Below are 14,660 nucleotides of genomic sequence, written 5' to 3'. Positions count from 1 at the left end.
ACTGAGCCCTATTTTCTCTACCATCTGTTCTGCCATCTCTCAATTCCACCAACTAAGATTCTACATTCCCTTCAAAGCCCAGAATCAATAACACTGCATAGATGAAACCTTCCCTGATCCCTCAAACCACAGATGACTTCTCTCATTAGAACTGGGGGTTCATCTTGAGAAAGCAGCAAAAACAAACAATATATTATGCTATATGGTTTCCAATCTGTTTTCAGGTATAGTTTTCAGAAAGAGTAAAATTACACAAAGACTTAAGTTATACTCTCATCACCTTGGTTTTGACATTATGTGTACCATGTACAAATTTAAAAAATGAAATTACCTGTGCTTACAGCAATGCTTACACTTTTTCTCATGTGCAAAGCAGGGGGAGACTGTGCTTCCATGGAAACCAACTCCATTTGTCTGGCAGCTTGCACTGTGTCTTCAACAGTGGTTGTCTTAGGGGAACAGGGCTGCAGAGACTGTGCTTCCAACAAACGCTGAATCTGTATCAATTAAAAACATACTTTACACTGACAGTGAAGTAATCAACCAAACTGGCATAAGAGTTTAAAAATGAATTACAAAGTGCCCCCGTTATAAATAACTGACTTTTAACTATATTTTCTCACATTTCAACTACATTATACCGTAAAACTTACTCAATGTCGAAAATCATTGTCATTAGTTATTAAGAACTTAAGTGGGCTATCTATAAATTTAAAAATAAAAACATACAGGTGTTTAGACTAGCATTCATAAATTGACACTCACATAGAAAAGCCTTAATGTTAACACTTCAAACATTTTATGCCTATTTCACTTACAAACCAAAAGTAAGATAGGAGGCATACTCTAACTCCATATACCAAATTTGAACAATTTTTACACAAGATTCATCTTATAAAAGTTAACCAGAATTGCCCGCATTTGGTCATGCTGAAACTGGAAATATTAATAACAGTCTCTAACACTGAGTGCTTCCTGTTTACAAGACACTACAATAAGAGCTCTTATGTATGATTTTTACAATGACCCCATGAAGAATGTACTACTATTAAACACACTTTACACAGAAAAAAACTTGAGGCGCTAAAAATAAAGTTACTTGCCCAGATCACATAACTAACAAGTAGCAAAGCTGAAGTTCAAACACCAAAAGCTTCCCCTCCTCCTTTTAAAATTGAGATGTGATTCACATACAATAAAACTTATCCCTTTGAAGTATACAATTCCATGGTTTTTAGGATATTCACAAAGTCTGCATCCATCACCACCATCTAACTCTACAATATTTTCATCAACCCCCGAAAAATCTCTGTACCCATTAGCTGTCACTCTCCACGGCCCCAGAACCTAGCCTTTGGCAGCAACTAATCTACTTTCTGTCTCTGTAGATTTACCTATTCTGGACATTCGATATAAATGAAACCAAACAATATGTGGCCTTACATCTTGCTTCTTTCACTTAGCATAACGTTTTCAAAGTTCATCTGTGCTGTAGTACCTATCAGTACTTCATTCCTTTTGATGACTGAAATATTCCATTGTATAGATAATGTCACACTGTGTTCATCTATTCATCAGTTGATGGACTTTGGATTATTTCATCCTTGGCTATTATAAATAATGTTGCTATGAACATGTGTATACAAGTTTTTGTGTGAACATATTTTTTCATTTCCCCTGGATATACACCTAGGAGTGGAAAAGCCTCCCTTTTTAAACACTGTAATTTTCTATTTCCCTGTAAGTTATACTGTTGTGTTCAACTCATTAACTTTAGTAGATTAACTTTATTAATATAGGAAAATAAGTATTATCAATAATTGTTGAGATCAATAGAAATACGACCTGCATTAATAATACAAAGTGACATATGTACTTATAGTGGTTTGGAGCATGGGCTTTAGTGTCATGAGGATATAAGTTTAAATCCTACTCTGCTACCTTTTGGAAAAGCTATTTAGCTACTATGAGCTTCAACATTACCTAAAACTAAGGTTGTTGTGAGGACTAAGAGATAAACAAAATAACTGTAATTTGTTGAGTGTTTACTATAGCCTCATCCTACAGTAAGCACTTTATCTAGACAGACAGGTGTGTGTGTGTGTGAATATATATACATATACATATAAATTCATTTAACCATCAAATCTACATATAATACCAATCACTGCCCTCAATTTACAGCTGAGAAAAGTGAGGTTTAGAAAGACTGCCTAGGAAGTACTCGATAAGAGATTTATTATAAAGCTATAGAGATTAAACTGAATGGTAATAGTGCTGGAATAGACAGGCAGATCAATGGGGAACACAGTACAGAAACAGATACAAACCCATGATACTTTAATTATACAATAAAAAATGCATTTCTAAATCACTAACAAAAAGATATATTATTCAGTAAATATATGGAGTCAGTCATCTAAGGATTAAAAATAAAAAAATCTTTTATCTCATATACCAAAATAAAGCAACAAATATAATCCTGGGGGCGTGGTGGTAATGAAGACTAAATTTTTTATGATCTTAAAGGGAAGAGCCTCTTCTAAACATAATACAAAACCCAAAAAGAAAATGACTGATAAATCTAATTATGTCTGAGCTGGAATATTCTGTACAAATGATTAAAACACAAAACACTTAAGACAAACTGTAAGAAATACCACATACAGATGATAAAGAACCAATTTCCTTAATATACAATAAGCTCTTATAAATTGATTAGAAAAGAACTTAATAGAAAAATGGGTAAATAGCAGAGACTTTATAGAAAATACAAATGGCCAATAAACAATAAAATGATCACTCATAATAATACAATGCAAATCAAACATTTGTATTAATAAAGACTGATAACAATTTAAGAGTAGATATGTCCAGTATTAGAGACATGGGAAAAATTTTCAAGTATTAAATTGGTATAGCCTTTCGGGTGGCCTTTTTCACTCATTCAAGTTACAAAATATGTATTAAACAACTGTTTTTTTTGTTTGTTTTTTTTTTTTGCAGTACGCGGGCCTCTCACTGTTGTGGCCTCTCCCATTGCGGAGCACAGACTCTGGATACGCAGGCTCAGCGGCCATTGCTCACGGGCCTAGCCGCTCCGCGGCATGTGGGATCTTCCCGGACCGGGGCACGAACCCGTGTCCCCTGCATCGGCAGGCGGACTCTCAACAACTGCGCCACCAGGGAAGCCCTGAACAACTGTTTTAAGTGAAGTATTATTCAAGGTGCTAAAGAATACAGTGATGAAGCTCCCTGCCTAGAGCTCCCTAGAGACAAAAAACTAAAACATGTAATTAAGGCCTGACTGAATGATGAGAAAGAGCTAGCCATTAGTAGAATTAGAAGAATGTTTCAGGCAAAGGGGACTAGAAGCTTAAGCACATAAAGTGGAAAGATGTTTGTGTTTTTGAAGAACAAAAAGCATACCACTGCAGCTGAAGTGTAGTCAACATGGAAGACAGTGGCAAGAGATGAGCGAGGAGAGGGAGACAGAAGATGAACCCAAAGGGTTTTGAGGGTCAAGGTAAGAAATTTTGATTTTATTTTAATTGCAATGGAAAACCATTGTGTTTTAAGCAGGATCCCTATGATCTGACTTGGGCTTTTAAAAAGATGGCTCTCATGTTTCCAACTGCAGGAAAACACGAGGGAACAGTACTGGAAGCAGCATGTATGGAGAAGAGAAAATGATGGTTTGAATTAGGGTAGCAGGAAAGATGGTAAAGAATAGTTAAGTTCAGGATACAGCTAGAAAAGTAAAAGCCTTGGTTTTTATGCATAGGATTTTGGCCTGAGCAGCAGGATGAGAAGTGATGTCATTAACTGAGATAGTAACGATAATGAAAATAATAATAATAGTTAACATTTACTGAGCACTATATGCCAGGCACTATTCTTGGCCCCTACCTAGTAACTCATTCAGCCCTTAGAACTCCATACACTTATGTATATTCCTCTTTTGTGGATGAGAAAACTTAAGTCAGACACATAAAGTAACTTGCCCAAGATTGTATAACTTACGTCACACCAAAATTGGATTAGAACCCAAGGAGTCCACTCTCTTTAACCACTACACCAAAATAAGACTTTGAATATTAGAAGAGGAGCAAGTTTGGGTACCTTTGAACATTTAAATGTGTGTTCCCTTTGACTTCAAAATTTTACTTCTAGAGATCTATGCCATAGTGGTACATGCATATATACAGAAGATACAAGTATAAGGGTGTTCACTGCTGCACTGTTTACAAAAGCAGAAACTCAAACTGCTGAAATAATTGATAAGAGACCAATTAGACAATTTCTTGTACATAACAAGGGAATCCTATGCAGAATAAGACAGTTCTATAGAAACGTATATAGAAAATGTTATGATACTCTCAAAAAATTTAAATAGGGACTTCCCTGGCAGTCCAGTGGTTAAGACTTTGCCTTCCAATGTAGGGGGTGCAGGTTTGATCCCTGGTCGGGGAGCTAAGATTCCACATGCCTCGTGGCCAAAAAACCAAAACATAAAACAGAAGCAATACTGTAAGAAATTCAATAAAGACTTTAAAAATTGTCCACATCAAAAACATCTTAAAAAAAAAAAGTTAAAAAAAAAGTTAAATAAGATGTTACCTTTAAAAAGTTTTAAAAAATATGTTAGCAAAATACTATGTGAATTTATCATAGAAGCATTTTCTACATCATCTTTTGTGTTCTCCAAGTATGACTCATAATCTACACAAGAGGCAGTAGTCTATAATTTACATTTTAAGTATATAAATCCCAAGTACTAAGATTTCTAAATAGCTTAGAAGACCTTTTTAGCCGCTATTATCTTTTTTCAAAAAACAAGATCAAGGGCTTCCCTGGTGGCGCAGTGGTTGAGAGTCCGCCTGCCGATGCAGGGGACGTGGGTTCGTGCCCCGGTCCGGGAAGATCCCACATGCCGCGGAGCGGCTGGGCCCGTGAGCCATGGCCGCTGAGCCTGCGCGTCGAGAGCCTGTGCTCCGCAACGGGAGAGGCCACAACAGTGAGAGGCCCGCATACCGCAAAAAAAAAAGACCAGAAAGAAAGAAAAATTTCTTTTCAATGTGAAATATTTAGCCACATTAAAAATTCTGCCAAATGTTTATAATCTTTTGTTACATTTTACAATTTCAGAGGATATACCTGGGTTCAAAAAAACAGCAAAGCTGAATTTTTCTTGGGTGTCTTATCTAAAGCATTTTAAAGCAGAATTTGAAAAATGTCATTATCTTGTTTTTGCAAAATGCGAACACTATGACCCCAATTTTATAAAAGACTTTAAAAAAAAAATCACACATGTATATATGTCCATTTTACATATATTAGTATAGTTATAGGGTCATGGAAAAAACTATGAAAGTATCTACTTCAGGTTGTTTCCATTGGTACCACGGGGAAAGGAAGGAGTGGGGGGTTTGCGGTAGGTATGTGGAAGAAGGGTGTCAGTTAGCAAAGAAAGAAAAAGACACAATACAATAAAGACTAAATTGTGCAAGGATATAATTAAAAGACTAAGAACTTCCAAAAAAAAAAAAAGACTAAGAACTTTGTCATAAAGGCCTGAAGAAAGGAAGCATTTCAGAATAAAATGAGTAGAACAAGCCTAGTATAGATACACAGAGGAGGCACTACAGGTACTCTGTAAGGGTACACTGGCTAACGGTTAGTTTACACACTACAGGGTTGACGAACTACAGAGTATCAGAACCTACTGTGCAGGCTTTATATTTAGTTGTATATAGAGTTTAGTAAATTATACAGACTTCTCATTAGAGGCAAAAAGTGAAAGAAAAATACAATGATGTTGTAGGTTAGGATATGCACAAGACAGAGAAGAGAGGACTTGCTTTCTAGGCCTAGTTCTACTCCTAACTAGCAATGTGTCATTGGGTAAATTATTTTTTCTCTCTAATCCTCATTTTACTTACCTGTAAAACAGGGACTAGAATTCAGTTTCCAAGGTCTCTTCTAGTTCTGACATTCTACAATTCTACTCCATAAACTATAATTACTGAAGAGTTGCCAGTTATTTTTTCAAAACCCTATTAATACCAAGAATTTAACAGAAGAAAGCTAGCAAACCTGTGCCTGAAGTAGTCGCAGCTGTCTGTCTTGCTCTGTGACGAACCTATACGCATCCGGAGATAGTCCCATCATTCCATTATCTGACCCAGTCTTGGGGGTGTGCACGCATACTGCACAAGGCCATGGGTTACATGAGTCCACGTGTGGAGGTAGTCTTGCCACAGGCGATGGTTCTACATTGCTGTGGGAAGAACAACCCCCCATGTTTCCCTGAGGTCTCAAGGCTACAGGACTACTTGAGGAACAGAATGCATTATACTGAGCTGGACATCCACTTGGATGAAATAATGAATGTTTTTGAAGGGCTTCAGACTGGAGGTCTTGAGTGGATCCTACTGTATTCATTCCCTGCCAAGAATTTATTGGACTATATTGAATACAGCCATGATGCTGAAAACAATTGCAAACATTTGTGGAATAGTAAGATGGTGGTGGGGGAGTAGGTATCTGAAATTCCATTGGTCTTCCTGAATTATGGGGTGAAAAAACAAAATTGTGTGGGTGGGACTGTGGGGCAAAGGAAGACTGCCTGGAATTAAATGTGGAGGATCTTACAGGATACTCTTCTTTGTGTACATTTCCAGCAGAAACTGTTTGAAGCTTTTCAGATGCCTCAGGAGACGGTCCATTAAAAGAAGATGGTTTAACACTGCTCCTGATATGGGGGTTCCCTTTCTTACAGGTAGATGGCCGTCTTACTTTGCAGTGTCTCAAAGGAGCAGTGTCCTGGTTTAATTGATTTGGTAGCCCTCTCACGGAAGGCTCTCCAGCTTCAACTTCTGGGCTGTGTTTCTCATCATAAAGCTGCGGTTGCAATGGCTCAAAGTGTTCAGAATGGTTAATCAACAAAGGAGGATTTTCATTATTCACCATTTCCAATGGGTTAGGCACAGGGTTTGATTCTATGAAGTTGCCATCCAATACAAGTGAAAGTTCAGGAACTGATGGCTGGATCTTAGAAACCTGTAAGTGGGAAAGAAATTAAAGAGGAAAAAGTACCTTTTAGGATAATGATATATGCTTCATTTTCCTTTGATTAGTATTTTCCAAATTACATCCAGTTATTTATTAAAAAGTGTTTATTCTTTATTTAGACAGTTAACAAATATTTTCTGGGCATCTATGTGCTAGTACTAGAAATGCAACTGTGAACAAAATAAATAAGGTCCTTGCCCTCACAAACTTATTTAACAATGAAACTCCTTTCACTGGAACACTGATTAATGTTGCTTAGATCACAGAACACAATATGGGAAACTATGTTATAACAGACTTCTTTTTACCCTCTCTGAAAAAAAAATTATCAGACCTGATGCTTCAACACATCTAGTAAAGAATAATGTTTCTGCATCTTAAATAAGCGTCTTCCAATAAGTATTCAGAATATTCTACTAAGTGAAATTATTCACTGCTATTCTTTTTACTGATATCAACTAAAAGAGTTGGAAGAGAGCCAAAAAGAATAAACAAAATACTAGCTGTGGCGAATTTGGTTATAATTTAATATTAATTTTAAAAAGCCTTTCTCATTCCTTTTTCTTCTAATAAGTAATTAAGACACAACAATTCTAAAATAACCCACTAGTTGGCCTCAATAAAAAAATTATGGCAGGTTATTAGCAATCTCCAAAAGGAAATAGAATGTTTTCTCAGAATATGGTAATAAGAAACGATGTTGAGCTCTGGTTAATGTACAGAATGTTGTGTCTATATGGGTTAAAAGCACCAGATTCTGAAACTAAACCTCCTAAATCACTAGGTTTACCAAATCCCAAACTTCCTGAATTCCAGCTTTACTACTTAATAGTTATATAATCCTAGGCAGGTAACTTAACCAATCTGTTCCTCAGTTTTCTCTGGGAATAATAATTATATATACTTATTACAATATGTGTACATATTCATATATATTATTACATATAATAATTATATGTACCTGTGAGGAATATATATATATCTCTTTATATATAGTCAAAGCCATATACATATAGATAGCTATAGATATCTTAGAATGAACTTAAGGAAGTTTTAGGTAATATTATTGAGTGCTTTAACATGAAGAGACTTTTAGGTTTCTAATCACAAAGGTGAGTTCTAAGATCAGTGATACCTTCTGACTCACTGGATGAGGACTAGGAATTGGTCTTGGAGAAACATCTTCATCTTCAACACCAGAGTCATGATCACTTATTGGCATTTTCCCTGGAGGTAACTTTTGAGAAGACCTAAAGAACAGAGGGGAGAAAATATAAATCTTCAGTAATTTAGTTTTCATTTGTTCTTTCTTTCTGAAGCTCAATAAAGTCCTTTAATAAGCCACAATAGTATCTGGATCATTTAATTTAGTATCTGACAACCAAAAATTATTTTATTTTTTCAGGCCAGTGCCAGATGATCAGGAAAGCTGAGCCAGTCAGACTCATGCTTAATAATCTAACCTCTTCTCCTGATCATGGCAAGTTTAACCCAGTTATTCTTTTTTTTAAATTTATTTTTAATTGAAGTATAGTTGAATTACAATGTTGTTAATTACTGCTGTACATCAAAGTGACTCAGTTATCTATCTATCTATCTATCTATCTATCTATCTATCTATCTATCTATCTATCTATATACACACACACACACACACACACACACGCACGTGTGGGCACACATACATTCTTTTCCATATTCTTTTCCATTATAGTTTATCACAGGATACTGAATGTATTTCCCTGTGCTATACACAGTAGGATCTTGTTGTTTATCCATTCTATATATACCAGTTTGCACTGATAATCCCAAACTCCTAACCCAAACTTCTCCCGCCCCCCTCCCCCTTGGCAACAAGAAGTCTGTTCTCTACGTCCCTGATTTTGTTTCTGTTTCACAGATAGGTTCATTTGTGTCATATTTTAGATTCTACATATAAGTGGCATCATACGGTATTTGTCTTTCTCTTTCTGACTTACTTCACTTAGTATGATTATCTCTAGTTGCATCCATAACCCAGATAATCTTAATGTCATAATAAAGCAATAGTTACTGAGCATTTTCTGATTAATCACTTAGGGGAGTATAGAAATTAATAAGATACAGAGCTTGCCATCAAAAATTTATTATCTGATAAGAAAGATGTATACTCACTGTATTAAACATACTGCATTAAACACTGTGTTAGAAAGAAAAATCAAGTAAGGAATTACATTTTCCTATGTACTTATATCTGTGATGGTAAAAAACTCTGAGACATTAATTGAAATACCTCCTTCCATTTAGTCAGTTGAAGTTATTGTGTCACAGGTGCCATGTCCCAATAGAACACAGAAAAATTTTAAGTGCTGGTCCTGAGTTTCAAAAGCTGAAATTAGAGTTTAAGACTAAAATTTGAAAGACTATACGCATCCAGTTTTTTTCCATCCTAAACTAAATAAAATCTCAGTAGATGAGGTAAGGAAGACAAAAGAAAAGCCAGAAGGAAGCTAAGAGAGCTTAGACATCAATGGAACTCCTAAGAAAGGGTCCTGTCTCCTTAGCAGGAGAACAACAGAAACCCCCAAGTAGATATGGAAGATTTGACAGCAGAATAGACCTTAGTCCCAAACCCTGATAGTCTGTAGAGGCAAACACAGAGTTCTTTCTGTGCCAAGGTGCTGCAATGAAACAATCTCACAAAGCTCTCCTCCCACACCCAAGAAGGACATGGAGAATACAGAATGATATTCCATATGCCTCAGTGCAGCATGGGCATGACCCAGAGAGCCAGTGACCTGAATAGGGTAAGGAGGTCGCAGCAGGATCCTGCACAAACCAACTGCCAAAAACCAGATGCAAATGAAAACACCTCAGGGACTTCCCTGGTGGCGCAGTGGTAAGACTCCACACTCCCAATGCAGGGGGCCTGGGTTCGATCCCTGGTCAGGGAACTAGATCCCACATATATGCCTCAACTAAGGAGCCAGCAAGCGGCAACTAAAGAGCCCGCAAGCCAGAACTAAGGAGTCTGCCTGCTGCAACTAAGACCTGGTGCAACCAAAGAGAGAAAGAAAGAAAGAAAAAGAAAGAAAGAAAGAAAGAAAACACCTCAGCAGATGGCTGAGTGGTGTGGATGGATGATAATCATGTCACCCCACATCACCAGTAGTGGCAGAGCATTAGTCCCCTCTAAATTACATATAATCTCAGAAGAAACAGAATAAACAGACCTTGAATTAACTGAAATTTGGCTTCTATAACTGAGCAAAATGAAAAGGGGCTCAAAATAGAAATTAATTTCAATTACTTTTTTTTTTGGCTGTGGCACCGCGCGGCTTGTGGGATCTTAGTTCTCCAACCAGGGATCAAACCCAGGCCCCAGCAGTGAAAGCACGCTGTCCTAACCACTGGACCACCAGGGAATTCCCTCAATTACTTTTAAAAAGAAAAAAAGTAGGGGACTTCTCTGGTGGTCGACTGGTTAAGACTCTGCACTTCCAATGCTGGGGAATCGGGCTCGATCCCTGGTTGGGGAACTAAGATCCCACATGCTGCACCAAAAAAGAGAAAAGAATAAAAACAAAAAAAGTTACATTTTTGGTGCACCTGAGTTTGTGGCAAGGAATTAATATTTGCTACATACTTACTTATGATAAACATATACAAATATACACATAGATACACACATATAAAATTTCCCAACGCTGAGCAATAAAATCCATTTCTGAGGGACTTCCCTGGCCATCCAGTGGTTAAGACTGTGCTTTCACTATAAGGGGTGCAGGTTCAATCCCTGGTCAGGGAACTAAGATCCCACATGCTGCGTGGCACAGCCAAAAAAACACAAAAAACAAAAAACAAAAAATATTCATTTCTGAGCTTTTTTAGCACCCAAGACAAAAAGAAAAAACTTAATGTTGTATAATTTTAATACCAGTTATCTAGGTAAGATAAACATTTTATTAAAATTAAAATCTAAAAATAAGTGATCCTTGGGGCTTCTCTGGTGGCGCAGTGGTTGAGAGTCCGCCTGCCGATGCAGGGGACACGGGTTCGTGCCCCGGTCCGGGAAGATCCCACATGCCGTGGAGCGGCTGGGCCCGTGAGCCATGGCCGCTGAGCCTGCGTGTCTGGAGGCTGTGCTCCGCAAAGGGAGTGGTCACAACAGTGAGAGGCCCGTGTACCGCAAAAAAAAAAAAAAAAAAGAGTAAAAATAACTGATCCTTATCAAAGCTTTGGTCAGAGTTGAAAATAGACACGGGCGGACTTCCCTGGTGGTGCAGTGGTTAAGAATCCACCTGCCAATGCAGGAGACACAGGTTCGAGCCCTGGTCCCAGAAGATCCCACATGCCGCGGAGCAACTAAGCCTGTGCACCACAACTACTAAGCCTGCGCTCTAGAGCCCAAGAGCCACAACTACTGAGTCCATGTGCTACAACTACTGAAGCCTGTGGACCTAGAGCCTGTGCTTGGCCACAACAGAAGCCACCGCAATGAAGAGCAACCCCCGCTCGCTGCAACTAGAGAAAGCCCATGCGCAGCAACGAAGACTCAATGCAGCCAAACATAAATAAGTAAATTAATAAATTAATTAATAAATAAAAAAAGAAAATAGACACGGTTTTTCAACAATGTTAAAGAAATTCCAAGTGTCCCCTTAATTTGGCTTTTTCTTCCATAAACATTCAATAAAATCTTGAATAAAACCTTAAACCTTAAGACAATGAAGGTGGTCCTGCAAGTCTGTAAGAATATAGTTTTCTGCTGATCTAACCCGCTTCAAGAATAACTTAAGGGCTTCCCTGGTGGCGCAGTGGTTGAGAATCTGCCTGCTAATGCAGGGGACACGGGTTCGAGCCCTGGTCTGGGAGGATTCCATATGCCGCAGAGCAACTAGGCCCGTGAGCCACAACTACTGAGTCTGGAGCCTGTGCTCCGCAACAACAGAGGCTGCGATAGTGAGAGGCCCACACACCGCGATGAAGAGTGGCCCCCACTTGCCGCAACTAGAGAAAGCCCTCGCAGAGAAACGAAGACCCAACACAGCAAAAATAAATAAATAAATAAACTCCTACCCTCAACATCTTCTTAAAAAAAAAAAAAAAAAAAGAACAACTTAAAATGCCCAAAGATAGCGTATACCTCAGACATCTTTCTAATCCCCAGAACCTGTGAATATGTTAGTGTAAAAGGAAAAAGGGAGTTTGCAGATATGATTAAGTATCTTGAGATGTGGAGGCTCAATGTAATCACAATGGTCCTTATAAGATGGAGGCAAGATGGTCAGGCAGAGATGGAGATATGAGGAGGATAGAAGAAGTCAGAGAGAGATTTGAAGATGCTATGCTGCTAGCTTTGAAGATGGAGTAAGACAAGGAATGCAGGTGGCCTCTAGAAGCTGGAAAAGGGAATATGGATTCACCACTAAAGCTTCCAAAAGGAATGCAGCCCTACCATCACTTTGATTTTAGCCCCAAAGATCCATTTTGGACTCCTGACCCCCAGAACTAGAAGATAATAACTTTGTATTGTTTGCAGTCACTTAAGTTTGTGGTACTTTGTTAGAACAGCAATAGGAAACCAATATGGATATAGTCATAATTCCCATTTTACAGATGGGATAGTGATGTTTACAACCAAGACTTGAACACATATATGTCTTATACCATAACCTGAACTCACAACTATTATGTTATGTAGCCTCTATAAATAGTTGGCACAGCTGGCACTTATTTTAAAACTGTATCATAGTTAACTTCCACCTACAGAATCAAGTGTTAAGGACAGATGAATGAATGCTATTTAAAAAAGGTCAAGGGGCTTCCCTGCTGGCGCAGTGGTTGAGAGTCTGCCTGCCAATGCGGGGGACACGGGTTCGTGCCCTGGTCCGGGAGGATCCCACATGCCGCGGAGCGGCTGGGCCCGTGAGCCATGGCCACTGAGCCTGCGCGTCCGGAGCCTGTGCTCCGCAACGGGAGAGGCCACAACAGTGAGAGGCCCGCGTACCGCAAAAAAAAAAAAAGGTCAAGCTAGGGACTTCCCTGGTGGTCCAGTGGTTAAGACTCAGTGCTCCCAATGCAGGGGCACGGGTCTGATCGCTGTTCGGGGAATTAAGATCTTGCGTGCCAGGCGGCACGGCCAAAAAAAAAAAAAAGGTGAAGCTATTTTCGCAATAATTGCAATAATCTATAATGAACCTTATACCTGCTTGTTTCTCATACAAGATACTAAACAGATAGTATTAAAGAGGCCCAAAGATAGGTTAAGGTTATAATCAAAAAGTTGAGAAAAGGACAAATCAGTTGTAAGTGCAAGTTAAAAATAACAAGTTTCGGGCTTCCCTGGTGGCGCAGTGGTTGAGAGTCCGCCTGCCGATGCAGGGGACGCGGGTTCGTGCCCCGGTCTGGGAAGATCCCCTATGCCGCGGAGCGGCTGGGCCCGTGAGCCATGGCCGCTGAGCCTGCGCGTCTGGAGCCTGTGCTCCGCAATGGGAGAGGCCACAACAGTGAGAGGCCCACATACCGCAAAAAAAAAAAATAACAAGTTTCTGAGCTACAGAATCAAAGAATAAACCAGCATTCCAAAGTAACTTTTAAATGAGGTTATTAAATACTTGGCAAATATTAACGTAAATTAATGAACCTCTCAAATAATACAGAGAATTCAACACTCCATTACTGAACTATAAATTCCACGAGGAAAGGGATCGTGTCTGCATCTGTTTTTAATACCACTATATCCCCAGCTCTTAGCACATTATCAGGCACATAGTAAAATAAATGAGAAAGCTAGAATAGGGATATGAAGGGTTAATTTTATGTGTCAACTTGGCTAGGCCACAGTAGCCAGATTTTTGGTCATACATTATTCTAGATGTTTCTGTGAAGGTGTTTTTAAGATGAGATTAACATTTAAATCGGTAGACTCTGAGTAAAGCATATAATCCTCCATAATGTGGGTGGGTCTCATCCAATCAGCTGAATGCCTTAATAGAACAAAGACTGACCTCCCCAAGAGGAGGAAATTCTGCCAGCTGACCACCTTTGGACTCTAACTGCAACTTTTCTCAGGCTGCCAGCCTACCCTGCAGATTTTGGCCCCGACAAGCCTCCCCAACTGCACAAATCAATTCCTTAACACAAATCTCTCTATGTATATATATCCTGTCGCTTCTGTTTCTCCGGAGAACCCTAATACAAAGGAAATATCTACTTTACCATAAAAGGTATATATGGACCCAAAAATTCACAACCATTATTTAATATTCTCCAAGTGCATTTGCTTTAAAAGTTTTCTTTTTTAGGTAGAGGAGTTATTTTTTATAGTAGTTTATCTGATAGGCCTAGGTTTAATACTACAAGGAAGGGAAGAAGAGAAGGCAAACTAAACAAAAACAGGATGCTTCTTCTTAAACAAGATAATGTCTCGACAAATACTTTTGTTCCCCTATGTAATAAATCAACTCAAATGAGAACCATATTAGAGTTGTCACTTCATTAAAATGATCATCCAACTTCTGAGTATGAAGGAATGCATTTAAAGCAAGGATACCTATGGTAAAAGATTTACAAATAGTTTCCTCAGAAATATTTAGGGAGTTACT

At 38.5% G+C, this 14,660-nt stretch overlaps 1 protein-coding gene across 1 annotated transcript in view; it reads right to left on the bottom strand.

Moving 5' to 3' along the window:
• The window catches only part of STIL (STIL centriolar assembly protein), a gene marked incomplete at its 3' end in the record, with an annotated part of 53,674 nt that overhangs the window by 15,758 nt on the left and 23,256 nt on the right, over positions 1 to 14,660 (bottom strand). The window contains exons 11-12 of the mRNA XM_082833626.1: positions 8,210 to 8,324; positions 332 to 497 (exon numbers count right to left, since the gene is read on the bottom strand). Coding sequence (XP_082689752.1) covers positions 332 to 497; positions 8,210 to 8,324 — 281 coding nt within the window. The remainder of the gene's footprint in view (positions 1 to 331; positions 498 to 8,209; positions 8,325 to 14,660) is intronic.

The sequence above is a fragment of the Leucopleurus acutus genome, assembly GCF_964270905.1.
Source record: "Leucopleurus acutus genome assembly, chromosome: 2".
Taxonomy (NCBI): Eukaryota; Metazoa; Chordata; class Mammalia; order Artiodactyla; family Delphinidae; genus Leucopleurus; species Leucopleurus acutus.
This window is presented reverse-complemented; position numbering and strand designations above follow the sequence as displayed.